Genomic DNA, 27,755 nt, shown 5'->3' on the forward strand with positions numbered 1-27,755 from the left:
CCTACATTGCCATTTTCTCAACACATCTTTTCAGACAGTATTAAAGACTGACGCACAGCTGAGGTTTTGAAAGGGCAATGTGGGTTCACTGCAAGTCCTCCACTTAAATTCAGTAGTCTTTTCCTGTCACTTTACTATCATTTTTCTATTAGCGACACCCCAAGTTAAAAGATTAATATTAATTTTTAAATAATTATGTTGTTTTCCTGCCTGTGGCTATCAGTAAAGCAACATTTTACTATTCAAGGAAACATCCAAGTATAAACTTCCTAATTAAACGGTGTATGGCTAACCAGATTTGAAAAGGTTTCTGCACAGATGTAATAATGGCAATTTTCAATTTTCCAAAGTCATTGTAGGCTCCTGAAATTTTTCAGGAAGAACAAAATAGGAGGCATCTCCAACTACAGCTCAACTCTGTTTATCATCTTCCCACCCTAATGAGTTCTAGTAAGATGATACCAAGTCTGTTTTTTGGGATCAAATTAGAGTTAGATGGCTAAAGCCAAATTGCAATCTTGTCAGTTCAGAGACTGAGGGTGTCATTTTGAGGCACCACTGCGGGTCTCTGTATGAATGGATAAGTGAACAGAAGAGATTTCTCTGAGCAGAGGGAAAAAACCATGTAATCTGGGAGTTGTGGGAGGTTGGATGGTAGAGCTATAGTCTAATGACTCTGAAGCCTTTCTGAAGCCTGATTATACTTCTGTGCATTTGAGTTCTAGAAGATTTCTCAGGTTTAATTTGATCACTGACAGGAGTGAAAATTCTTTTGCTTTGTCAGAGATACAAAGCCTACCACTCATATGTCTTACCTTCAGTTTTGTGAGATTCTATAGTAACACACACACACACACACAAAGAAAGGCAATGAAAATGCCATAACCAAAACCTAGGAGAGAATATTTGTGGTATATAACAACAGAAAGATTGAGACCACTAAAATACAGAGTCTCTACAAATCACTGAGGCAAACAACACAATAGAAAAATTAGCAAAGGATGTATTATATATACATATTATACAAAAGATTATTACACAGGTAGTCCCCAGAAGAAATAATACAAATGGTTCATATAAAGGTTTTTAAATTTTCAACCTCAATATTGTTCAGGAAAACGTAACATTTTATCATTTCTCATTTCGAATAATAACTACTTATAGATTTCTAATTTTTTTCTAATTCTTTAAATCAATAAGAATGCACACCCCCTAGAAACAAAATTTCTAATATTTATAATCTTTATAACCTTTGATTTTTTTGAGCAAACTTTTTTCATTTATTGGGAAAATACGTTATATATTTTTATTTTTAATAAAGAGGAACATTTGAATGAATTTTATGAAATTATGAGCTTTCTAGTATTTCAATTTATATTACACTTAAGTTTTAGGTTATCAGGAACATTTAATTGGTTTAAACTGAATTTTGAGAATTCTGTGCCATGATTTTTGCTTGTTACCACAAAATTAATTTTTATACAAATTTCAGTTTGACAGAATTGCAAACATAACTCCTTTTACCTTTTGGTATCAAACAGACCCGTAAGTCAATTTAATTCAGCCTAGCTTTCTGTGGAGCTGTAATGAAAGTAAAACAGTAAACTTAAACTGGAACTGGGGTAGATTTTTCTCTAAACATGCATTTGCTGGTGGCATGTGTTTTTTTTTCCTCTTTTCCCATAACCATTACAAATGTATACGCAAAACACAGGAAATTACAATTTTCTAAGAATCACTTACTCAACTATCTTTTTCATAGGAAACAAGGCAAGAAAAGGCCACCCATTTCATATAAATTACTCCACTGCATGTAACAAGGGTGTTTTACATGATGCTTAAGATCTCTTTTAAACTACATGAATGTGAAAACTGGCCTGGTTAATAGCATGTTTATCATACCTCCGAAAGAAGCGATTTTATCAGAGCCAAATATAACACAAAGTTGATGTTTTCTTTGCAACAACTTTACATTTTTTGCTTGCAATATTCTGAGGGGCTATTTCCATTGCTTCCATGTTGCTTGCTGATTGGGGGGAAAAAATTCCGTGCACAAATGGAATTTTAAAAAAATATGTAAGCAGCAGATGTGAATGTGTGTCAGACAAATGGAGATTTCCAGCATCTCAGTGCTTGCTTCTAACAGCTTGGAAGTATAACCACAGGCCCAGTGTCATTTGAGTTCTGATGAAAATTCATTTGAATTCACATATAATCCATTTCCCTACTCATAGGCCCTGAAGGATGACGATGCTGAAACTGGATTGACTGATGGGGAAGAAAAAGAAGAACCCAAAGAAGAGGAGAAATTGGGAAAACTTCAATATTCACTGGATTATGATTTCCAGAATAACCAGGTCTGAGGGGGAAAATGTCTTGTAATTCCATTACGTTTTCTGAAATTACCAACTAGAAATTGAAACAAGATACTTCTTAAAACATTTGGTTTGCTACGAGAGGAAAATGCAATTATCAAAGCTATTGATGAAATAATTTCTAAGTACAGGCGGTCCCCTACTTGCTAATTTAACTTCTGGTAATTAGAATCCACAGTGTTCAGCCGATTACATCTACTTATGGCATTTACAGCAGGCAGGCGGAATACAAATTAACTTGAAGCCATCAGTCTGATTCTGAGAGCTCCCAATCACAGATCCCTCAGGCTGAGCTACAACAGTCTTCCTTGGAATTCATGGATTTAGCTCCAAACAGGGCAAGGGACCTTTGAGTTAGACCACCAATTAAGCCAAAGTCTTCAAACAAAAATTAACCATTTGATGAGGAATCAAAGATTAAAAAATTGACTTTCCATGAATTTCAATGGCAAGAATGCCTTATATAATATGATATTGGCTAAACCTCCTAGCACAAATGAGTTAACAGCTCTAGAAAAGTAAAAGACCATCAACTTGATTTCTAGTGCCTTTGCATGCTGCCCTGCTTCCGGAAAAGTGACAAGGAACTAAAGGTTGTATCAAAACAGTCCTTCCTGCTTTAAAAGCCGTGAAGTGCCACCTAGATGAATGATAATACTAGCTAGCTTTTATTAACTGCCTGTTATAATGGTAGCTCAAAGATAAATGTTAAAAAAAAATCTCTACCTAAAAAGACCTTCTAGGATCCATGACTGATGAAGATGTCTCTTTACCTTCTGAACTGTTCAAGAAATTTAAAAGCTAGATAAGAATTAGCTGAGTTAGAGATCAGGCTCTTAAAAATCTATAAGACATAGTTCTTTTCCAACTAGGAGAGCTTTAAATCTCTCCAGTTTGATCAGTTCACTGACCTTTCGGGGTGGGGAAGAACTTGATAGATGTAAATACAGTTACTACCTAATGCAGCATGTGTTAATTATTGTCTAGTTTGATGAGGAATAAACAATAAATAAATCAAACACCAATACTCAGCTTTGGTGACTTATGTCCAAAGTCAGTAATACTGTGAGCTCTAAACAATGGCAGAAATTCTGGACTTTATTTAGGAATTGACTGTTCAAATAATGTCTTCACTTTTTGAAGTGTCCAGAGGGTTCCTCAAAAAGAACATATTGAAACGTACCACCATATAATAAATAATTGTATTTAATTAGCTTCATTACAGCCCTAGCTCATTATTTTATAATACATTCCAGAAAACTGCATGTTGGTTACAGATACAAGCTAATAGGTATGGATTTATACAGAATTATAGGTATACCATTTCTAGTTAATTAAATAGGGCATTTGAGGTCATTTTTATCGCTTCTACCAAAATTTGATCATTAGGGATTGGTTAAGAGCAAAACTGCCTATTATTTATATATTCTAGAGAAGGTCAAGGTCAACTTACATTATCTTAACACAAAACATCTTTTCCAGAAATATAACCTGCCTTTATATATGTAGCCAACAGTTTTCTACTAATTTATTCTACTTTCATATTTTCCAGTAGAAATCTAGTGGATCTCATCTTGGTTAGTCATAATTTTGAAACTTCTATGTTGGCTTTGAGTACTCTAAGTATCACTTTATAAGGTAGTATTTTTAAGAATAGAGCACTGAATTTTTTTTACTCAAATATAATTCGAATACATTTACTCTTCCTTTTCTAGCAAATCCATTTTAGAAGGTATTTCATTCAGAGGATCTAGGGTATTCTACCTGATAAATTGTTTTAATAGTATGCATTTATTTTTCCAAACATTCTCTGCTAATCTGATTTATAAAATGATTCCTATGAGTCATGGAAGATAAAGTCTGAGGAATTTCATAGATAAGGCTGTAATCAAATATACACACTTGCTTACCAAAACTAAAAGATAATCCTAAAAGTCATCTAAGAACCTTTCATGGTGGAGAGAAATGTGATACTTATCTCTCAAGCAGAAATCAGAGGGGGGTTGGGAGAAGTAATTCCACCTCTATCAACAAGATACCCCCAAATCTTTAAAGTACAGATGATCAAGTTTGAAAGAGTTTAGGCTATATCACTAGTGCTGTCCCTGCCCCAAAGAAAAAGTATTACAAAAAGTGAGGAGAGAATATAATCTTGCTTACTCACATTGCTATCCAAAGGCAAATTCCAAATATCAACTTGGCAAACCAAGACACAAACTGTTTGCTTTACTAATCATGTCTTTATAAGCTGATGTCTATTTTAACCATTCTTTGACCATCTGTCTACGTTTTGTATACCTACAATCCAGCATTCTTATTGCTACCGTTGTATGATGAAGTCACAAAGATATTGAAGCATTAACATGGAAACAACAATCTTTAAGGGTATTGGTCTAGGTTAAAAATTGAGTCAACTAGCCAAAGTGCACTTATGCACATGGTGGGTCCATTTTGTAGAAAGTGGATGTGACTTTTTCAAGGAGGTGACTTGCTTTTCCACTCTATTGGTGAAAAAGGTACAGACTCAAAATTTCAGACCCTGATGTGAACAGCTATGATGTGACTGCATTTTCTGAAGAGCACATACCTTGAATAACAATAAGGGAACCTACTTTTGTTTCCCATATGGATCTAAACCAGTCTGTTGACACAGCATGTCTGATGGCAGGGCATCAGAATAGTCTGCTCACACCTTCTGTTTCCTTTGCAAAAACATTATCAGTGCCAGCCAATACCCGCATTCATAATAAGAGATAGGAATGTATCACTGAGAAAACTGACGTGAAGAAATGCAGAGATTTCTGCTGTATTTGAAAAATATCAGAAACTTAGTCACTTAGCATTAAAAACAATAACTGTAATCTCCCCTTCCTTTATATGAAGCTAAAATTATATTTCTTTGACCCCATGTCCTATATTTAACACAGAATTTAATATACAGTAATCATTTTACTCTAAGTTAAAACAAGAAGGAGCCAGCACACAAGTAAAGGTCAAATATGATAGAAACTTGAAAATCTTATTTTTATCTCAAAAAGCTACCAAATTCTAAGAAAATTTCTATTTAGCTGCTCTGAGGGTTTGGTTCAAAATAAGAATTTCCTACTTTATAATTACAAGCTTGTGATTGTTTAACAATTTCTTTCCACTTACAAATCATGCCCTGGAAAGAAAAATGCACGAGGGCTTTTAGCAACTGGAAAGTTATTTGATTGCAACCCTTTTGCAAATATGAATTCCATATTTAACTGTAATCAGCAACCTTTTAAAAGCCTCTTTTGTGTTTAAAACCAGGCTTCCTAGAGCCTGCATCTGTCATAATTGGGTTTCTGAAGTCTATGTAGCTCATTTCATTTGCCTTCTGTGTTCAGATTCAGAAGAGAATAAAAGTTTATTAAAAGCAAAGAACAAAAGGGAAAAAAAATCACAATATGCAGCAGTGTGAACACATCAATCTTTTCCAACATGTCCACCAATGCCAGTGTTTGCTGTATCCTGCCTCTCATTTCAGCTGCTGGTAGGAATCATCCAGGCTGCCGAGCTGCCCGCCTTAGACATGGGGGGCACATCTGATCCCTATGTGAAGGTGTTTCTGCTGCCAGATAAAAAGAAGAAATTTGAGACAAAAGTCCACCGAAAGACCCTTAATCCTGTCTTCAACGAGCAATTTACTTTCAAGGTAATTTTTTTTTTGTACTTACTAATGAACTTGTCCTCTGTTGTTCTAGATAACAGACTGATCTCATCCTGACACATATAGAGACCACTTGACCACTTGTTCAGAGACTCACAAATGATTCTATTCAGAATATTTAAGATTCTTACCTTCAATGTAATGAGGACTCTATACTGCATTAAAATTTGGTCCAAATAGGATTCAGCTCAGCTATTTCAGAAAAAAAATATGGACTGGGATAGAACTAGGATATCATTCGTATCTAAAAAGTGAGTTCAGCTTCAAGTGTGTCTGTGGACCTGAACGTTTCCCCCTCTCTAAAATAAAGCCAAAAGAACTGTAAACTTTTTCCAGGTTTCCAAGTTCCTGAAAATAAATCACGACCACAGAATAAAGTAAGCTATGCAACATTATTTAAATGGTACAATGAGGTATTACTCTCGTTACAAAATTTTTTGTGTACAGGGGCAATTTGAGTATTCTAAAACATTCTGCTTAACCCACCAATAAAAAGCATATGAACCTATTGTTTTTTTCCATCTCTAGCATTTTTCCCTTACTCTTGGCTCTTCCCTGGTGTTCTTCATCTTGTTGAGACACCTCAATTAACAAGCAGTAACAAAGAGGAATTCTGGCCACATAATAACCCAGCAGGGAAAGGTGCTTGGCAGGTCTCAGGCATCTCTGCATATAGTTCTCATCCTGAAGTCATGCATAAAAACAGTCTTTTGGTAGATATGTTTAACATGTGAGGGACTTCCCTGGTGGCACAGTGGTTAAGAATCTGCCTGCTAATGCAGGGGGCATGGGTTTAAGCCCTAGTCCAGGAAGATCCCACGTGCATAGCAATGAAGACCCAACTCAGCCAAAGATAAATAAATAAATTTACCAAAAAAAAAAAAAAAACACGTGAAATTTTTTGAAATGCATTACTTAAAACAATACATGTCTGTGACTATGCCAGGGGGCAGATTCAGAATCACCTGTCTACCAGTCAGCCTTCGCGATAGCACGCACCTGACATTAGCAAACATCCTGGTATGAAATAAATGGATGAAACTGAGGGCATGAGTCATTCTCATGAACCTTGTTTCCAATTTTGTAAAAGAGCGGTATCTTTCTATTCACTCTAATATTTGAGTTTTTAAGACAAAAAAAAAAAAAAATCCCTCATGTACTGTCAGCAACTCTGTTTAAAATCTGTACTTTTCTAAACCCAGATAGTTAATGTAGAGTAGCAGTAAAAACCAGCTTATGAAGAACTAATCATTAGGGTCAATATACCACAGGACACACAGTGAAAACAAAACAAAAAAATATTGCAAAAGGTAATTACAATCCTTCTATTTGACTATGTACTGATTTTAATTTAGGTCAGTAGTTTCTAACCACAATTTAGTCAGCACATTCTTAAATTATCTGAAATACTGTGGGGCTTTGTTTTTGTTTTGAGTTATCTATGTTATTTCTTTTAAAAAAGTATATTGCTAATAATTTTTAGTACTGTCTATAACTTCAAGAATTATAATCATTGAGATTTTGAAATTGCCTATAAAATTTAATAGGTTCCATTTTACTTCAGGAGTGTTGATCACATCATAAATCAATCCAAAGTACAATATATTTTGATAGATTTGAGAAATATACCACCGTTTCTAGAGAACTAGTTAATTTTTCCTTGTAGGCCTTGTAGATTATGCATCTTAAATGCCAATAGGCTGTATGATACAGGAATGGAAGCAAAACAGTTTAAAGAGGATTGGCTTTAAAATTGAGTTCAAATCCACTGAACATGAACTTGACATGCCCCAAATGAAATGCTCCTTCTTTTCTCCACAACAAACTACCATTTGAAAGAGCTACTCATCATTCAAACAGTAAATATTTATTAAGTGCCTACTGTGTCCCAGCACTGTGCTAAATGCTTTACATGTATTCATTTGGCCTCAACCAGTCCCTGTGAAATAGACACTGTTATCGTCAATTTTTGATGGATGAAAAAGCCGAGGTTTATTTACTTGTCCCAGGGCCATCAGCTGGAAAAAGGGGGAACCCAGGTCCAGACCTGTCTGACCTCAAGCTCAAGTTTTTGACTAATGCCATTTCAGTACAATCACCAAAAAATCTAGAGAGATTTCAGAAATAAGATGAAACTTTCAAGAGTTCATCCCTACTCTAAAATTCCTTATTTCTTCCTTTCAAAATTGGCTCTTTGGAAGGGCTTATTTTTTCATTCTAAAGTGGAAAATGTGTTGTGCCTAGTTTTTAATCATAGTATTTTAATCTGATTCCAAATAGATGACAAATTATATAACATAAAAACTCTTTGGAAAAACCAAAATTTCTTGTATATATTGCAGTCAAATATTCTTCCTTCTCCTTTCCTTCTTAATATACAGAGTTAATTGAGAAATGTTTGCTGGAGCATAACACAACTATTTACACTGATAAAATAATAGCAAGTGTCTGAAAATTGATCAAACCTTCAATACAAGTCTAAACAACTTCTTAATTAGGCATTTCTTCCCAGTTACTGAAGTGTAGCTTACTTGGATTGCCCTGCTTTCTCTGAATATTAAAAATGTCACTAATAAATATCCCAACCCATAGCATCTGTCCCAGTTATATTTGAACAGCTGGAGAATTCATCAGTTCTTGGCCTTTTGCCACTGCTCATCCTAAACAGTGTCATACCTAAAAATGAACTTCAAGATCTAGATTATAATGCATCTCTGATATTCAAAAACAGCAATTTTCTAGTCAGCTCCTGTCAATCAGTAAATTATTTTAAGGAATAGGTGAGGCACCTTGTGAATTTCATGCCAATCCTTGCAGACTCCTAGCATGTCTGTTCATATATCACTGCTCCATTAAACTATGACATCCAAATGGCCTGAAAGAGCGGGAACTCTCCTCAATACTCTGTAATGGCCTATATGGGAAAAGAATCTAAAAACAGAGTGGGGGGCTTTCCTGGTGGCGCAGTGGTTAAGAATCCGCCTGCCAATGCAGGGGACATGGGTTCGAGTCCTGGTCCGGGAAGATCCCACATGCAGCAGAGCAACTAAGCCCGTGTGCCACAACTACTGAAGCCCGCGCACCTAGAGCCCGTGCTCCGCAACAAGAGAAGCCACCGCAATGAGAAGCCCACACACCGCAACGAAGAGTAGCCCCTACTCACCACAACTAAAAGAAAGCCTCTGCGCAGCAATGAGGACCCAATGCAGCCAAAAATAAAACAAATAAATTTATTTTAAAAAAAGAGTGGACATATGTATATGTATAACTTATTCACTTTGCTGTACACCTGAAACTAACACAACATTGTAAATCAACTATACTCCAATAAAAATTTTTTTAAAAATGAAAGAGTTAATAGAACTTTTGAAACAACTTATCTACCCCTGAGTAAGTTGCACCCTGACAGTATAACTTATCATAAAATTAACAACAAAATATTCTACAAGAAAAACTTATTTATATAGTCAAGTGCAATTGGCTTGGTTTATTCTTATATTAATCTTGAAGTGTTTCTAGCATGACTAATAGTATGAGCTATTATTAATAATACTAACAGCTTCTGGAACTTTGGGATAAAGTGATAAATCACTACGGTAAGTCCTCATTTTCTCCCAAGTAATTTAAGCCCCAAGCAGTTAGTTAAATGATTCAATTTAAGGAAAAATAAACCTGAAAGCACAAGTATCTCCCTGTTCTGTTTATCCAATATAAATATTAAAATTAAAGACTATAAACAGGTAACATGTTTTAAGCATTTTTTGTGACCAGATATTTTGTCCTCATCTTTTTATTTAGGTGCCGTATTCGGAATTGGGTGGCAAAACTCTGGTGATGGCTGTCTATGATTTTGATCGTTTCTCCAAGCATGACATCATCGGGGAATTTAAAGTCCCCATGAATACAGTGGATTTCGGTCACGTAACTGAGGAGTGGCGTGATCTGCAAAGTGCAGAGAAGGAAGAGGTAAGAAAAACATTAGCATTTCTAATATGACAAGCTGTACTCGCCAGTTGCCACTCTCATACTAACCTATTGAGAGGTGCTGGGGTGACGTGAGTGATGTGGCCCTCCAGCTGCTGACAGCTGGCAAAATAGTGTCAGGGGATTGCATAACCTTGTAAAAAAGTATACTGATCTTCTGGGTCTTATTTGAAAGAAAACAAAGATTTGTGCAGGTCTACAGATAATTCCCCGGGGTTGGGGGGACAGACAGACACACACACACCACTTCTAAAAGCTTAGAAAATATTACATACACACACACACACACACACACACACACACACACACATCTGCTTCTTTAAAAGGACAGTGAAAAGTCATCTTATCCTTTGTATTTTTCCACAAAGATTTTATGTTTTCTACATAGATTATATAGCTATTAAATAGAAATGAAATGGCACTTTTTCCTTGATTATTTCTGCGTATTACAGACAGTTCATTGTTTCTCCTAAAGATATCAGAGCACAATGGGTAAAACATCAAATAAAATTCACAAAGGCAGATATTAAATCCCCTTTTTAAATGACTCACATTTTTACAGTATTCTTCACATTGTTTTGCCCCAGTTTTAATAGGTTAGCCCAGGATTTTTCTGTGATTTAAAAAAGGGAATTTCAGTATCCTTAGTGCATTTAAACTGCATAATAATCAATTCTATTTGACTATGCTATGCCAGTCTGACACTAGCGCTTTTCTGAGCCAATGTCTCAACAGGCCAATACCAGAAAAGCAAACAACTCTTAGCTTCTCTGAATTCCTAAAGCAACTCCTTTTCCAGCCATTTTTTTGTTCCTAACATGGGTTTATAATTACCCAAGGGATTGCCAACAGCCTTTGTCATTTAGGGTCACTAGACGCCTTGGATTCTGTAAGGTGTGGTCACTTTGGGGCCGCCAGGGAAATCAGAAAGTAACCCAAGCCTTCAGAGAAACTCAGCCAAGAACATCACCTGGGAATCCTTTCAACCTAAGGTTTTCTGTGACCATTATTATTATTAAGTGAGGTTTTAGAACAGGTTTATTTATTACTATACTGAAATTGAATTTTATTAGTGCTCTAAAGTTATTACTTGGTTGTAAAAAAAAAAAAAAAAAAGAGTCAAAATTATTTGAGTTAAGCTCTGCTTTTTCTTTGGAAGGAAAAAGTTTAGTCAAAATTAGATTCTTGGATATTGCAATAGATTTACCACCCCTGTGGATAGAACCACCCAAGGATAATATGGAGTTTTTAAGCTTTACAACTTTTTTAAGTAGTTCTTCCCTATGCGTAGACCAATATCTATATTAAAATGCAACATCTGTGTGAAAAACATTTAATCCTTTAATCACAATGTTGCTAGTCATTTAACAAAGTAGTGAGCTGTTTCATTGAATTTTTATATTTTATTGACATATTTGACTTTGTAAGTTCCTTGTGGCTGGGGGGGTAGGGTGGGACCATAACAAGTATTTATTAACTGATAGGTTTTTGTTAACTGATTATTGGTTGGCTTCTTGGTTGAGTATCCAGATAGGACCCACTTGTCCTTCACAAGCCCACCTGTCCGGAGGGCATGGCTCATGTCCGTCCCCTCCAACTGGTCACTATCAAGTGGCACGGGATTCCAAGACTACACCCCTGGGCTTCTGAAAAGCTGGTAAATATTTTTGTCTGTGTTAGGAAATGTGATCCATCAAGCCATTTTCTTCTTTAAAAAATTCTTTGAATACGGGCAGAGTTTGATACTTGACACTAAGCTGACAGGTTTGACGCTAGAAGCTACAAGTTTAGGTAGACTGCCCAAAAAGAATCACGTTTTTATTCTCACCCCTTGATTTGCCCGTTTTCTCTCTTTTATAACTTTCTTCCTCCTCATCTTCTCTCCCTATGAAAGATTTTTTTTGTGATCCAACTTATTCAAAATGATTCACCATGCAAATGTTTATTATGTACTGCTATATTCCTAGAACTGTGCCAGGTGTTAAAAAAAAAAAAAAAAGAAATGTGAAAAGGGTAGACACAGCTCTTGCTTTCATGGAGTTTAATGCTGTCTCATTTTCCTCCCTCACTCCAGTTTTTGCCTTGCTTATTGCCAGCTAGACTGATTTCTAGTAGAAGTCTTGCCTTTAAGATCAAACATTCCTGGGTTTCAATCCCTACAGATCCATTTACTAGCTCAGAGACCTTAGACAAGTCACTTATGCTCTCTAAACCTCAGTATTTTTTTTTTAATCTAGTAAGTGGTCTAACATTATCTTATTTTACAGATTAAATAAGATAGAGTATAAAGTACCTAGCATGCAGCCTGCTATTTGACATATTCAACAAGCAAGAGATCTCCCATTCTTTCTTCTTGACCAATCTTTTTTGTGTCCTTTCTTTCTTGTGCTTTCATCTCCCTATTTGTTCTACTCTTTTTCCTCTATGTGTATTGCTCTATTCTTTTCCTTACCACCACTGTACTTACTGAATGTCTCTGGAGATTTTTAATGGGAAATAATTCTATAACTGTACTTTTAAACTCTGGAGACTTTCCTCTTTGGTATCTACATGGGAATAGTTTTTGGTTTTCAGCTGAGTGACTATTTCCTTTTATCATGATATAGGAAACCTTATAAAACAGATGTCTAGCTTATAAAGTATCTCTGGATGACTAGATTCAGGTATAAACTTTCTCCTAATAAATAAGATTCCAATTACATTTTATGTCTAAAGAATTACTTCTCACTGATACGTGCTCTCTTTTCATGCTACTGTTCATTAACTAGAGAAAATTATAGTTGTTTGAATAAACTGAAGTTTTAGATTGACTTTAGTTCTCACAGTTTCAAACAAAATTCTTTTTCCATTTTATATGAGCAATTTTGTTTAAGATTTTTGTTTTCTTTCCTCTAAAGTGTTAAAACTTGTTTTTAATGTCATAATGAGTGAAAGATACCAAAGAAAGTGAGAAAAAGGAATCCAGCTTTGGAATCTAGAAACTGAACCGCTAGTCATTAATAGTCTGTTCAAGGAGAGACTTGGATTTAAACAGGTTAAATACAGCCCACTAGGATCCAACCCCAGGGTTTTGATAGCATGGGGTAGGCTTTGTTGTTGAAAGTTAAAAAATATAAAAGTCATAAGATGATGAAGCAATTATGTAAGTTAAAGGATTATGTGTTATCTTAGTGAGCAATTAAATATGCAAACAATTGGGGAGAAACTGGAAAGGAGCCTTATCTAAAAGTTACTAAGCACATGTTTGAAACACAGGGGGTGTTGAAGAGAGAAATTAGGCCAGAAGAGCTTCAACAAGCACACAAGTCCCATTGTTAGATTCTAGCCCCTGGAGAAAACCTCTCTGCTGAAGTTTCCATTCTGACTTGATGATGTTTTTATGACTAACGTAATCCAAGTCCCCTTACTAGTAGTTTAGGTTCACTTGCCTTTTTTTTTTTTTAATGTTGCATGACTGATGATCCTCTCTCCTTCCACCTCCTAACAGATGAAGATGGAATCTGACCTTGCAAGACAGCTAAACCTTTCTCTTCCTTTTGTCTCTTTAAAACAGAAGTCCTATGAGTTCTGAGAGATGGTTACGCATAAAACCATTGTCTTAATTTTCCCCCTTTTCAGGTTAAGGCCTCAAACATCATCCTTTATAATCAGTATATACAGTTCTTCCATTCGCAAAAGGCTTCTAACATGTATAGCCTCAGGCTACCTGGTGAATTTTTAAGATTTTCTTCATTTTAATCATTCAAGAATATTTATGTCATCCGTAAGTCAAACCTGAAGCCAACCTCCAGACATTTGGAGTAATCCATTCATTTAATATTTTCACTTAATTACTTCAAATGTTATGATCAATAGCTATGACTCCATTTTCTTTTTTAATGAATTTTATTTATGATCATTGCAGCAACTGTATCAGTCCTGTACCCCAGCATCAAGTACATCTTCAAAGCATTTAGACCCTTTTTATTTTAGCATTTGTCCCCAATTTTTCATCCCTATGCCTTCCACTACTACTTTTTAATCCTTAAAAATAGCATAAAATACCACCAGAATGCAACTGGATCCCTTTTTTTTTTAAGGAGTCTGTCTCATAACTTGACCAGTACTATTTTGTCTCCATTAGAAAATGTCCATCACCTCCGCTTTGTGTAGAATTCGTTAAAGAGTGATTTTTAAATGAGATTCTGTAATCTAGTACAAATGGAAAAAAAACTGATTGCTGAATTAAAACAAGTTGGGACATAATTTAATTAGGACCCAAGCAGAAGGGAAGAGAAACTACTTTAGTGCCTTAATAGAAAATCAATTTTGCAAGAAAATTTCACATTTTTAAGCTTAGTTAGAAAAACATTTAATTCACAGAAAAGCATTTGGAGAATACATATTCAATCAAAAATCCAAAGTTTTTTTAAGCTTATGATAAGTTACTTGATATTCCTTTGGAATGCGTTCAAGTCATTATTCCTTAGGCATCTCCTTTGTCCAAGGATCATGAAAGAACTGATACTGTTTCTAAGTATACTTAGCAGTCAGATGGCAGCTCACGCCCTCCAAGAATCTCCGCACAACAAATTAGTGCCCTGAACGAAATCCTTATAAAAGGTTAAGTGCAGGAACTTTAATATGGAAGCCAGTAAGAATCTTCCTTGTCACTCACAAGCTATCACATTAGAGAAATGCAACAAAGACACTCATTTTGACCCACAGCATTCCAGGAAGGTATACTTATTTTTACTTGTTCATTGTCTGTCTTCCCCACTGGACTGTAGGCAGCGTATCTATTGTTCCCAACTGTGAAACCAAGTTTAATCACAGAGGCAAGCACACAGTAGGTGTAAAAAAATATTTTCGAATTAATGAATGGGGCAGAGTTGCTTATTATACATGAGAGATGCTTCAAAACTTCCACTTTAAAGTCCATGTTATAGTTATTGTGTTCTATATTTTACAAATGAAGTCTAAAGTATTCTGAAAAACCGTCAATAAAATATCTTAGCACCAAACAATGAAAGTGATTTAGTACCCTTTTGTCTTTTCGGTCTTTTTGTATCAAAGGGAGGCAGTATAGATGCTTAGCAAAATCACTCTAGTTGTTTTTGTTGATGGTCACGAAAATGATGAGTTTCTCTCACTAATTTTTTGGGGGGAGGTGAGGGGTAAAGGCTTATTCAGGATCTCTTTCCTCTCTATAAACCTTTTTATCCTGTTTCCATGATGCAGGAGAGCTTGTGGCTCAGCTTAATTTAACTTTAATTTAAAGTTAAGATTTAGTTAAAGCTCTGATTTGAGTCTCTGCTGGCAACATGGAAATTTACCCAGAGGGAAATGGGAAAGAATCGATTCCAAGGAGAAGTCTAAGAATATGAACAAAATCTGAGTTTATTGTATCTAGAATATTTGTTGCTAGTCAGATTTATAATATAATAGATATAAAACAATTCAATAATATTATATTAAGACCATGATATATTTTAGTGTACTTAGTATCTATGTGTCCATTTTGTGGTACGTGCAACATAATAGTTTCCGTTTAAACTGAGTTGCATTTGATTTCTTCATATGTCTTTGGCCATAGCTGTGGTTTACTTGCATCTGAGTTTGGTCAGAATTTCAATCACCAATTATAGCTGTATTGCTATGCATAGTAAGTATTGTCGGCTTCATGATGTGGTTTCTAAAAACGTCATAGGAAAGAACAAATAACTGGAAATATCCTTCTAGAGTGTAGGACTGTGATTTGATTGCCTTTCTAGTTAAAAAGGCTTTTCAGGCACAAATGGATGAAAACAAATTCTCACTTCACTGAGATTCTAAATGAAAATTTGGTATCATTTGTCTGCTAAAATAAAAACGTGAGAACTTGAGCTTCAGTTTTATTGGGGACTTAACTGAGGACTACAGCCCCAGAGACAGCCTCTCAGATAGCTCCAAGGAACTCTCAGGAGGACATAAGGGGGGAGGTTAGTATATACGTGATCTTGGCAAAGGGGTTTGGCAATCAAACGCGCATCTTTATAGAAGGTTGCTACTAGCCGTGAGGAAAAGATATCTCAGTTAATGATTTTAGTGCTTTAAAGTATGGGAAGATGCAAGAAAATTTGGGTTCATAAGATTTTCTCCTGAAAATATCTAACTATCTGAAAGCCTTGTTCTGCCAGTTTTCCCAGAGCACAGAGTGCCTCATTCCTGATCTCCACCCTGAGCTCCTTTCAGAGTATGTTAAAGGTCAGCAACTCCAGTAGCTGACTCAATCCTTGTAGAACCAGACAGCAAGCGACATTCTTTAGTTAGCCCTTTTTTTTTTTTTTTTTTTACTGTGAATTCCTTAGAAAAAATAAATTTAGACTCTAAAGAATTAAGTGGAGGGAGAGACCCTGGACATTTTCAAAATGCCCTTTGACAACCTTCCATGGTTCCCCCATTATCATACCTTAACCTACTGCATTACCCTCCCGTTCACAGCTGTCATCGCCTGGAGGCCTGGATTTCCAGCCCAGCTCCCTCGTTTCCAAAATTCATCTTATTAAAAGCTTACCTTAACTTCTCTACTTAAGTTATAAACACCAATAATAATAAAAGCTACTATTTACTGAGAATCTACTGTGTGCCCACAAAAAAACTTCACAACATTCTTCAAAAGTGGCATATTAAATCTGTTTTACAAAATGAGGGGAAAAACAAACCTGAGCCCAGGAAAGTCTAAGTAGTCTGTCCAAGTTCACACAACCAATGCCAGAGCTAAAATTCAAACACCGGTCTTTCTACTTCACCACTCTTTCTACTTCACCATACCATCTTCTTTAAACAGTCTCTCTCAGTCTCTTTAGCCTCCAAGTGTAGCTATAAACTCAACTTAAATGCAAAAAAAAAAGAGCAAAACCAAACTGATACAAATTAGTTTTTCCTCAGCTTTGGCTTGTTTACTTTGGAATTTCAACATTTGGTCAATTTTCTTTGACAACATTCAACTGATTAAAATCTACATATATATTTTCCCTCTCAAGTATTATAATACACTGCAAATGTAACACAGCAAAAGAAAAAAAAACAGTAAATAGCTATGGCATTTTTGTTTCTTCTTCATAATATTTCATAAATACTTAGCATGAATTCCTGTCCAGGATACAAAGCCCTAAAATTCAAAGGTACTCATTAACACAAACATGTTATTATTCACTCATGATTGCTGATGAATCTAATGAAGGCAGAGGGATTTTGCTTTCCAATAAAAAAATGCATTAAATAGAATATAAATTCCCATTCATTTATTCAAAACATATATTGAATATCTGTGAAATTACCACTGTAAAGTGCATAGAATGGAAGATTAAGATTCACATATGGGAAACGGTCAATAATAGTAGCAAAATTTCATAATGAAAATTAACAAAAGCAGTTTCATAAAGAGCCAAATCTGAAGTATAAATTACAGGGTACCGTATGTTTTAGGCGCAAAGAAAAGGTACAGACAGGGAGGGTCCGTGGAAGAGTTGAAAAAAGTGAGCTAGTCTTTAAAACTGAGTAGAATTTGAATAGGCAGAAGGCAACTAAGAATGCCTTCCAAAAGCTAAGAGGTGAACAAGAGCCAACTGACAGAGCTAAGACCGCCAATGACAGGCCCAGGTAGAAGTAGAGTGAAAGCTTGAACAGATATCCTGAGAAATAAGATTGAATGAAGTAGTTTAGTGACAGTTTGTCCCTTACAATGTCAGACTGATCAACCTAAACTCAGGACACCAAATAAAGCTCGTAAAACTTGTTCTTCCCAAGGACAAGAGCTGGAATATGAAAGCCAGCCCCACCTCCATACCAAGCACTCTACTAAGTGCTTTTCTCACATGATCTCAGGGAATCCTTGGTGCAGTCCTATGGGGTCATTCTTCATATCCCTGTTTGGGATTGGCCAATCCCAATTGGCCCAGTGCACCCAGAAGATAAGCACCAGAATAAAGATTTAGACCTAGGTCCGACTCCCAAACCCATTCCCTCTCTACTCTGCCATATTGCTACTTAATTGACTAACACTCAGCGAGTCCGAGGATATTGCCAATCTTGTTTATCTTCTTATCCCCAGTGCCTGGCACTGTGCCTGGAACATCCAAAGTGCTTAAATAAGTATTTCCAAGTGAATGGGTTGGACAAATTAAAATAAAATAAAAATTTTCTTTTACGAACATGCATGAGTTATACCACCCTCAAGGAAGTCATCTTTGAAGGATACCCAGTTATTCCAGTTGTACTGCCTATATGGTACATATTTTGAATTCCAGCCCCTCTCTGCAAAAGTCTTTCTCAGTATACAATAGTCTTCTCTGTCCTCAGTTGTGGCCTGTATTTAAAAGGTAAGTTTGATTGAAATGGTCATAAGCTGTTTCCAAGGATGGCCTATAAGGTGATGATCCAACTGAGTAAAATAGCTTTCGTTATTATGATCAAGTAATGAAGTGGATATTCTTGTGAGACTTCTATTCTGACTCTGACCAAAATGTTTTGAGCAATAACATCATTATATAGTCTCTCAAATGGGTCACTATGGGAAAAATCATCAAGAGATATAAGTTCTGGATACATGTAGTGCCAAGGAAATCTGTTTTAATAGAAACGAGTGTAGGTGTTAGTTTTCTTTTTTATTTAAAGAATAAAGAGCGAGAGTTTTCAGTCAAATTTTAAATAAAGCAAAGTGGTTTAGAAGCATGGATTTCATGAATATAGATTGGAGGAGCGTAAAGTGAGGAGTGGGAGTTGAAATAGGAACAAATAGAAAACAAAAGAAGAGTGAGAAAAATGATATAGACAAGCGCAATCTTGCCTGTATCTGGTTGTTTTATTATGGAAATAGCAAAGAGGATTTTGAGTGGGAAGCAATGTCATCAATGCAGGAGAATGTCTCGTTCTGTCCTGTCCTCCAATTCCACACATTTGGATCTTTTACAATGTCATCTTTTCTGGTGGTTCATCATATGCTTTGGAACAATTTTTTTTATTATCTTGTTTGTGACTTCTTCAAATAAAATGTTTTCACCTTCCGCTTTACTCCTGCCTCGCTTTGAGCAGGCCAAATGTTTGTATTGTGAAATCTTTAATCCATTACAATCTGTTACCCTGCAATTAGATGAAATGTCAGCAATTCATTTGTACTATTTGTACTAAAGAATAAGGGAGAAGAATGAGGACTTGCTGATAAACAAGAACTTAAATAATTAAAGGATGAAAGAGAGAGAGCACGCATACACACATGCAAACCTACTTGTTTTACACGTGGCTAAGGTTCTTTCCAATTGTGAACAAGAGGCCTTCAATACTGCAAATTACTTTTATTCCTTCATTCTTTCATTTATTCAACATATATTTATTAGGCCTCTTTTGTGAGCCAGGGACTGTACTAGCTTCTAGAAAAACAATGGTGAAGATAAACAGACCCATTAAGCGTAGTCAATTATAACTTAATGATGAGACAGTACCACAAGTAGATAAAAGCTCTGGGCCTGGACTCAACCCATGTGTATCCAACCATGACTCCACTTACTATTGGTGTCCTTAGGCTTGTTACTTAACCCTTCTGTAAAATGGGATTAATATTACCCACCTCCATGAGTTGTGATACACTCTAAAAGATAATTCATTTAAAGCACTTAAACCATACTTGGCACCTAATAAACTCTCAATAAATACTAGGTTTTCTTATTATGGAAAACACTGATCAGAGCCTTTATTTCCTTGCCGCTGAAAAAGCACTGCTCTGACCACTAGACTTATATACTTTCTTTTGTGAGGAGACTGAGACAGCCTTAGGGTTCAGAGGACATTAGCATACAGTTCTGATGAAAGACAGGATATTCGAATTTAGCCCCCATGTGTGAGAAAATGTGGATAAAGACAGTCTGTGGATGAAGACAGACTGTGGGTGAAGACATGGAGAAGAGGTCACAAGGCCAATCCAGGGTAAGGCTTAGCACGCATGAGTGGAAGGTGGCACTAACACCATGTGGCCCCAATGACCACGCACTTCTCTATGCTCCGACACCACAAAAAAGAATTTAAAGTCCAAGCCCTACTAAATCAAACAGACTGTGAGTAACAAGTATTGGTGAAGATGTGGCAAAATTGAAACCCTCACACAGCTCTGAAGGGTGCAGCCACTTTGGAAAACAGTTTAACAGTTTCTCAAAATGTTCAATAGAGAGGATTCATATGACCTAGCAATTCTACTCCTAGGTTTATACTCGGCCCCCAAAGTGGAGACACATTTCCACACAAAAAAATTGTAGAAGAATGTTTGTCGCAGTATTTTTCACAATGGCCAAAAAGTGGAAAGAATTCAAATTTCCATCAACTGATGAATAATTAGACAAAACATGCTATAGTCATACAACAGAATATTATTCAGCCATAAGAAAGAATGTAGCACTGATACGTGCTACAACATGGATAAACCAGAACAGCCAAATCCACACAGACAGAAAGCAGATTAATGGTTGCCCAAGGCTGGGAGTTGCAGGGTGGGGTGGGGGGCAGTAGAGGAGGAGGGATGAGGAAGGACAGCTAGTGGGTATGAGTTTCTTTGTGGGCTGATGAAAATATTCTAAAATTAGATAGTGGTGATGGTTAACACAACTCTGAATCTACTAAAATCCACTGAATTGTATCCTTCAAGAAGGTGAATTTTCTAGTATGTGAAGTATATCTCAATAAAGCTGTTTTTAAAAAAGATGTTATTTCAGGCACTGAAACCTTCATCATGGAAGCATGATGTTCTAGGTTGACCTGGGGCTCCATTTGAAACAGAACTGATGTATGCTGGGAATCCTCTCCCAATACTGTTTCCAAAGTTGAGGGATATTTCCTCAAAATATTCCAGTCTCCCTTTAAATCAGAACATTTGTCTGCAAGATCCTGCTCTTCAACACCACACCTCTCTTGATGTAAGGTCAATGCTGAGATCCCTTGGATAGATGAAGAACCCAGACTCAGGCCACGTGGCTAGCCAGTGAGAACTCAGGATTCAGACACCCTTTCTTGGATTCCAAAGCCATTTTCTACTAGTCTACTCTCTCGTAGGGTAGAAGCTTTAGGGTTGCTTGTCCTGACACAAGAACAATGTTCTAAATATGAGAACTACCCCCTCCCTTTTGCAGTCTGTCTTCCTACGGTAGATTCTCAGAGATTCCTCCAGTCATTTCCTTGCTCTTTTCTGGGCCTTGACTAGCAACGTCATGCCTTTTTTTAATTGAGGTAGAACTTGACAAATAATAAAATGCAGATATGAAGTGTACAGTTCAATGTGTCTTCACAACTGTATACACCAATAATAAGCACCACTCCAATCAGGTTGCAGAACATTTTTTACCCCCAAAAGGTCCCACATGCATCTTGGTGTCTCTACAGGAATGCACTGTGATACTTACTCTAATGGGATTCAATAGTTTTTTTCTCCTCATTCTCACTAAGTGCCCTGATAATGCTCAGTATCACCTTGATCTTTAACCCACAGCGTATTGTCTCCTCTGTACTGTACAACTGGCACCTCATTACACACATCCCTGTTTCCTAAGTGTCAGTGCCAAGCCACATTGTACCGTTACATAAAAAGATGCCTTGTTTACCTGTTTTGTTGTCTACAGGAGTATACGTTCCTTGTAAGTAAGGAAAGTATTTACTACTTTTGCACATCACAGTAGTTAACTCTTAGGAGAACGTGTGGCAGGGGTCAAATGAGGACAGAACTCGGGCTCCACATCCCATCAACTCTCTGAGCCTCATTTCCTTATATGTAAAATGCTGTTGAAAAATGTAGAACGATATGTACTTACATGTTTGAAATTTATTTTTCTTGGTTTTTTTCCAATGATTTTTAGAAAATTCATACAGTTGTGCAACTGTCAGAACAACCTAATTATAGAACATTTCCATCGCCCCAAAAAGAAACCTTGTGCCCATTTGCAATCACTCCCATTCCCAGCCCTCATCCCCAGGCCACTATTCATCTACTTTCTGTCTCCATGGATGCCTATTCTAGACACTGCCTATCAACGTAATTCTACAGTATGTGGCCTTTAAAAAGTTATTTTTCTAACCCAGGTCTGTCTGCTGCCAAATGAATTCCTAAAGTAAACAGATACATTGAGTAGAAAATCACTTGCTCTATGGGGGTGGAGCTGGGGGGAGATTCATTGTTTCCAGTACCATTTAGCAGTTTCAGGAGTATTTTTCCTCTCACTGTAGCGCCACTGACAGTCTCAGTATCTCTTTCACTCACTCCTGTCCACTCTTTCCATATTTCAAGTGCCTGAAGACAAAGAGGAATGGCACCTAAGCTTTTGGAAAGACTGATGGGAGGTTTCTGTCAGTCTACTGCAAACAAAACTTCTGGCACTTGGCGTCCCCTGCCAGCCTTATCTCCTTCTCTTCTCTCTTTTTATCTCTTCAGGAGAACTCAGGGAACAAATAAACCATTTCGATTGCTTTTCTGCTCCCTTTTAAATGTCCCCCAAGTTGCTAATAACGTGCAGTTATTTTCTCCCCGATGGAACACAGCAAGACTGTGAAGCAGGCATGTATGTCAGGGTGCTCACGGTGCCTCACCTGGCCTCCAGGAGCTGGCGGAAGTCCAGCTTGGAAAACACAGGAGAGCACCGGGCAGTAGGAGGACCCAGAGCACAGCGAATCCAGCCTTGGGCAAACCATCCAAAACGCTTAGCGAACAGTAATTAGAGAACAGCTTAGAGAACAGCTCTTAGAGGTAATGCCCTTCATCCTAAAATGAGCCCCTCCTTTCAACATCCCTTTTGAAAGTACCTTCTAAAATCAGTATTTTTGTTTTCGGGTGGAACATAATTAGTTTATATGCAAGAACAATTTTCTGGACTTCAGATAACGCTGGAGTGTAGAGATGAGGATTTGTGAGTGAAATGTGAGGCCCTACAGACGATTCTATTAGAAGGGAAAAAAATTTTTTTTTGTTTTAAAAATACTTCTAGTCACGTCTCCTCATTCTCTAAGCTGCAAACACTCTGGAATGTGGTGAGAGGTTATCTAGCAAACGCGAACCAACCGCTCTTCAGTTTAAGGTGTTACTTCTGCATGTATAAATCAATATTCCAACAAGGTGCTTCCCTGAATTTTCTCCTTCTGCTAGTGTTTAAAGAGAGCGGAGGGGAACTGTCTTTTAGGAACCAGCACAGTGTCAGGAATTGTCTGTTCTTAATTGTATCTCGGTGTCAGAAAGCAGAAATAGAGTGAGATTAGAATATTCAAATAGGTCAAGAGTCTGGAGTTTTATGTTTTGATTTTTGAACATATTTTTGGATAGCCTAAGTCATAAAGAGGGAATGTAGACAGCAGCCTTTGAAATGCTTGCCTAATTAAAAAAAAAAAAAATTACCATCAATGTTTAACTTAGAATTTGAGGACAGATGTGTGCTGCTTCTTGAGGTCATTGGCTTTCCAAGTACCATCATGCTGATGCTTTGTTTATATTGAGGCCACATTTGAAAATTACATCAAGGCTATGAAACCTGAGTGTCACAGTAGGATTGCCTAATTTTAGGGGAAATTATCTTTTTCTTTTCGGTAGACAGTATTTTCAAAGCTCTGTTAGCTAGAAAAGCCAGGTAGAGCACAAACTTAGCTTAACTGCGTTTAAACTCACATCTACTGAGCTTGTGTGGGGGGCAGACGCCGTGTTAGGTGTGTCAGCTCATTGGTTCCTCACAGTGACACTCTGGGGTACGTACCCTCCATATCCCCAACGGAGAGACAAAGAAGCTGAAACTCAGAGAAACTGAATAGCATGAGGCCATGCAGCTAATGAGAGGCCTGGGTTCCAGACATGGTCCGACTCCAGATACACATCACCCATCACGTGGGATTGCCTCTAACTGAAAAAGAGGTTACAAGGCCTGCATTAGGGATGACGTTTCAGTCTGCAAACACACACCCACTCTGCGCACACTCTGTACTTTGTTTCTCTTACTCTTATGCTCTCAACTCTAAGGCCACCACCCTACTGTGCAAAGAGGGCTGCAACAGCTTGCCTCAGTTCAACACCAATCCCAATTCCCAACCCTCTTAGCTGTACCCCAGCTTTCTGGGTCAGTCTTTCTATGACATAGATCCATCTGTGACAGATCCACATAGTATTCACATGTTTCTGTTTCCAAGTCTCTCTATTCCCCATCTTCCCATCTGTTTCATTCCATCCTATCTCAAGTTCCCGGCAGGAGGAAGTAATTGCTTCCATCTCTTTCATCACCTTTCCTGATACCAGGTACGATGGTGAACTTGGAGTTGGACATCTACCTTGTAACTATCCCTAAGACACCAAAGATCAGTGAAACATTTTCATCTTCTGCAGACAGTGTTTAATAAGGTATACTTGAATCTAAGAGAAAGTTCTTTGTAAAACAAAGTGTCTTTATCTGCTTAGAGTTTTCTAAGCCACTGTGTATCACAAAGCAAGAGAAGCTCCTTATTAGCACCCTATACAGAAGATTTTGAGCTCTGTAGAATTTCTCAATATTTTTGTCACTCCGAAATAATTTTTAAAGAGCAATGAATCTGCCAAAAAGGGCTGATTCCTTTATGAGGTACTACAATTTGAAACATGGCACTGACCATCCTGCTAGATTGCCACTTCAAAACTCTACTTCTTATAAGAGAAAGAATAAGAGGGAAAGAAAATGCATGAGCTACCTCTCACAAAACCAGATGATTACTAAAAGTGCCTGTCATCCTAAGTTTCCAATTTAGCCTTTCTTCACATCCAAATATTTAATATTTTGAGAATAAAGTCATAGCATTCCTGCCTGGAAATTTATGTCATCTTTATATGAATTAATTAATTTCACATATACCTTAGCCAAATTTTTAAACACTTTTTATGTTAGGTCTGAATTTTAGCAGGATAACTAGCCTTTATTAAATGAGCAGTGGCTGCTATCATTGTCAATCATGACTTCCAAAACCTCGTATCAGTTGGTGCCAGACCTGGTTTCCTGCACCAGGAAATCATCTCTATCGGGGGATTTCTAGAGACCTTGATTCTCACCACCACCCCACAAACCCAGCCTCTTCCACCTGCTGGTTTACGGTCTCTCTCCAAAAATTTCCTAACTTTGTAATTCTAATTGCTGATCCATTCCCTTGGGAGGTAAAACAATTTACATATTTAATTTAAATATGAAATAATTAAAGACATTAGCTCAATTAAATCTCACAGACTTGTGTTATACGTATTACGCTAAATGTGCAAATGAGGAAACCAAGACTCACGGAGGCTAAGAAACTTGTCTGAAATCACATAACTAGGAAGTAATGACCAGACGTTTAAATGGTTTGCCATAAAGTCCATGTTAATTACTATTTATTCTATTTTTAAATTCCAAAGTGGAGCAGGGACTCCACGTCAAATTCCTGGGGTTGAGAGTTAGGAATGGTTCAAGCCACCTATAAAGGGACCTGGTAATTCACTTAGGAAAGAAATGTAGCATGTGACAGTGGTGACCTTTAAAAAATGGGTAGGGGTTTTCCTGAAGTAGTAATCAGGATCAGAAGGGTGCCTATTTAAATAGCATACATGCAGTTTGAATTCTTTTTCTTCCTTTTTTGGTGTGCTGGAGGAAAGAAAATTGTTTATCCCAGTGACTGTGACTTCATATCCAACAGTGCTGAACCTCAAGAGAGAAAAGAGATGAGACAGCTGCATTTTAACAAGGTTGATTTAGGCCAGAGCTGCTGTTTGGGGCCTCTGGTTTGAGTCGGAGATAAGTATTTACCAGGATGTACTACTATACAAGTCACCAGTGGATGATTTCATGGAAGAACCCAGTACACAATCACAAGGATCAAACCCCCTTTCGGATCCTCATGTTCAGCACATGATGAATTCAGTGCCCTGGGCTAGAACTTAAGTAACTGGGAGCAAACACCAGCTCAGCAGGTGTCATTTCTACAGGAAGATAATGCTTGATACATTGTGTGATCTCCTGTACGTGAAACAGGAAGCCACTGCCCAGCCATTAAGAGTGTCAGGACAGAAGACAGAAAGAAAGGATGGGAGCCCAACAGGGAGGGTGTAGTGGATTATTTCTCTCTGGGCGTTGATGTGGTGACCTGCCATTGCCCACTGCCCTTCCCATTCTCAGCATACTTGCCCGCCAATGTTCTCTAAGAAAATGCTTCTGGGTGCCTCCTTTCCACATAAAATCATATGCACTTGGGCTCAGTACCAAGAATGGAAATGGTTCATTTCCCAAATGCAAGTTCTGGCACACCTAAACAAAGATTTGTACGCGGTAAGCTAAAATCTCCCAAAGAGTTTCAAGCATCAGTTATTCAAACATATTCTCGGACTGTGAAAATTATGCATTAATATATCCCTGAATGGAAACTGCTAGTTAACATCTTCTATGCTTTATTCTTCCTATTAAGTCTGGGATTATTTTCCTACTTTTAAAAATGCTGCATCTGTTTGGATTATCTTTTTTTTTTTAATAAATTTATTATTTTTTTTTTTTGGCTGCATTGGGTCTTCGTTGCTGTGCACGGGCTTTCTCTAGTTGCGGCGAGCAGGTCTACTCTTCCTTGCGTTGCGCGGGCTTCTCATGGCGGTGGCTCCTCTTGTTGCAGAGCACGGGCCCTAGGCGTGCGGGCTCTAGAGCGCAGGCTCAGTAGTTGTGGCTCACGGGCTTAGTTGCTCGGTGGCATGCGGGATCTTCCCAGACCAGGGCTCGAACCCGTATCCCCTGCATCGGCAGGCGGATTCTTAACCACTGCACCACCAGGGAAGTCCCTGTATTATCTTTTGTGTCCCATATATTTCAGCTTTTATTAGTTCATATTTGTCTCCCCAAAATGTAGATTAAATAGTGTAAATCTTAGACTTATCATCTATCTGTTTTTATGAGTTTAACAGTAAATATTAGTAATATTGCTTTACATTTGTGTGATGCTTTCATGTGCTCTAGAGACTACTGGGAACCAGCCCTGTGCTTCCAAACCAAATTCTCTCTCCCCTCATGTCTCAGGGCTGTGGCATCTATGGAAGTTGCCTATCTGTTTTGGGCTCTTAAAATAGAAGAACCACAATCTTTCTCTGAGAGAACTGAATAATCAATGTCCATTAATTGAGGGTAAGATATCCATTTGAGGCAGCTTAGAATGACCTTCTGAAGCGACTAAAGCCTAAATAAAAAGGCGTTTAAAAGTGGCATGGAAACCAAAGACACCCCTCCTGGCAGTGTGCAGTGTTGAAACAGCTACCTCAAAGAGCCTATCTCTCTGGAGAGTTTTTAAAAAATAAGCATTGGGGCATGGATTTATAGTCCTGCTTCAAGGAAGGTAAGGGGACAGACAAGGCGATCTCTCATGGGATCTACCAGTCTGGTGATTCATCAAAGAAGTTGTTTAAAAAGCAAAACCATGAAAGAAAAAGAGCTGTAGTATCAATCTAAACCAAGGCTTACATGTACTTTCTCTTTTTTTTTTTTTTTAAACTTCTAATCTCTGCCTGCATTTTCATAAGACCTATCACAGTAGGACATACCCTCTACAATTACTTTGACAAACAATGGTATCAGTACTTAGGTTTTTAGTCTCTTTCAAAGTAGTCAATTTTTGACAGTGAAAAATAGCAGAAACTGATTCCTGAAGCTCTGACTCCAGTAATAGATTTGGAGAGTTGATTTAGCAGAGTGGCTTTCCCT

The 27,755-nt window shown here is 37.2% G+C and overlaps 1 protein-coding gene and 1 long non-coding RNA gene across 3 annotated transcripts in view; one reads left to right on the top strand and one right to left on the bottom strand.

The window, feature by feature from the left end:
- Nucleotides 1-27,755, top strand: part of SYT1 (synaptotagmin 1) — a 547,515-nt gene that overhangs the window by 395,373 nt on the left and 124,387 nt on the right. Inside the window, exons 6-8 of one of the 2 annotated variants that reach the window (XM_036866982.1) lie at nucleotides 2,244-2,357; nucleotides 5,887-6,054; nucleotides 9,868-10,035. In XM_036866982.1, coding sequence (XP_036722877.1) covers nucleotides 2,244-2,357; nucleotides 5,887-6,054; nucleotides 9,868-10,035 — 450 coding nt within the window. Of the gene's footprint in view, nucleotides 1-2,234; nucleotides 2,358-5,886; nucleotides 6,055-9,867; nucleotides 10,036-27,755 lie in introns of both variants that reach the window. The other variant, XM_036866980.1, reaches the window with a different exon arrangement.
- The window catches only part of LOC118902536, a 257,310-nt gene that overhangs the window by 191,792 nt on the left and 37,763 nt on the right, over nucleotides 1-27,755 (bottom strand). The gene's annotated exons all lie outside the window — the stretch shown is intronic.

This window comes from Balaenoptera musculus, chromosome 10, assembly GCF_009873245.2.
Source record: "Balaenoptera musculus isolate JJ_BM4_2016_0621 chromosome 10, mBalMus1.pri.v3, whole genome shotgun sequence".
Lineage (NCBI taxonomy): Eukaryota > Metazoa > Chordata > Mammalia > Artiodactyla > Balaenopteridae > Balaenoptera > Balaenoptera musculus.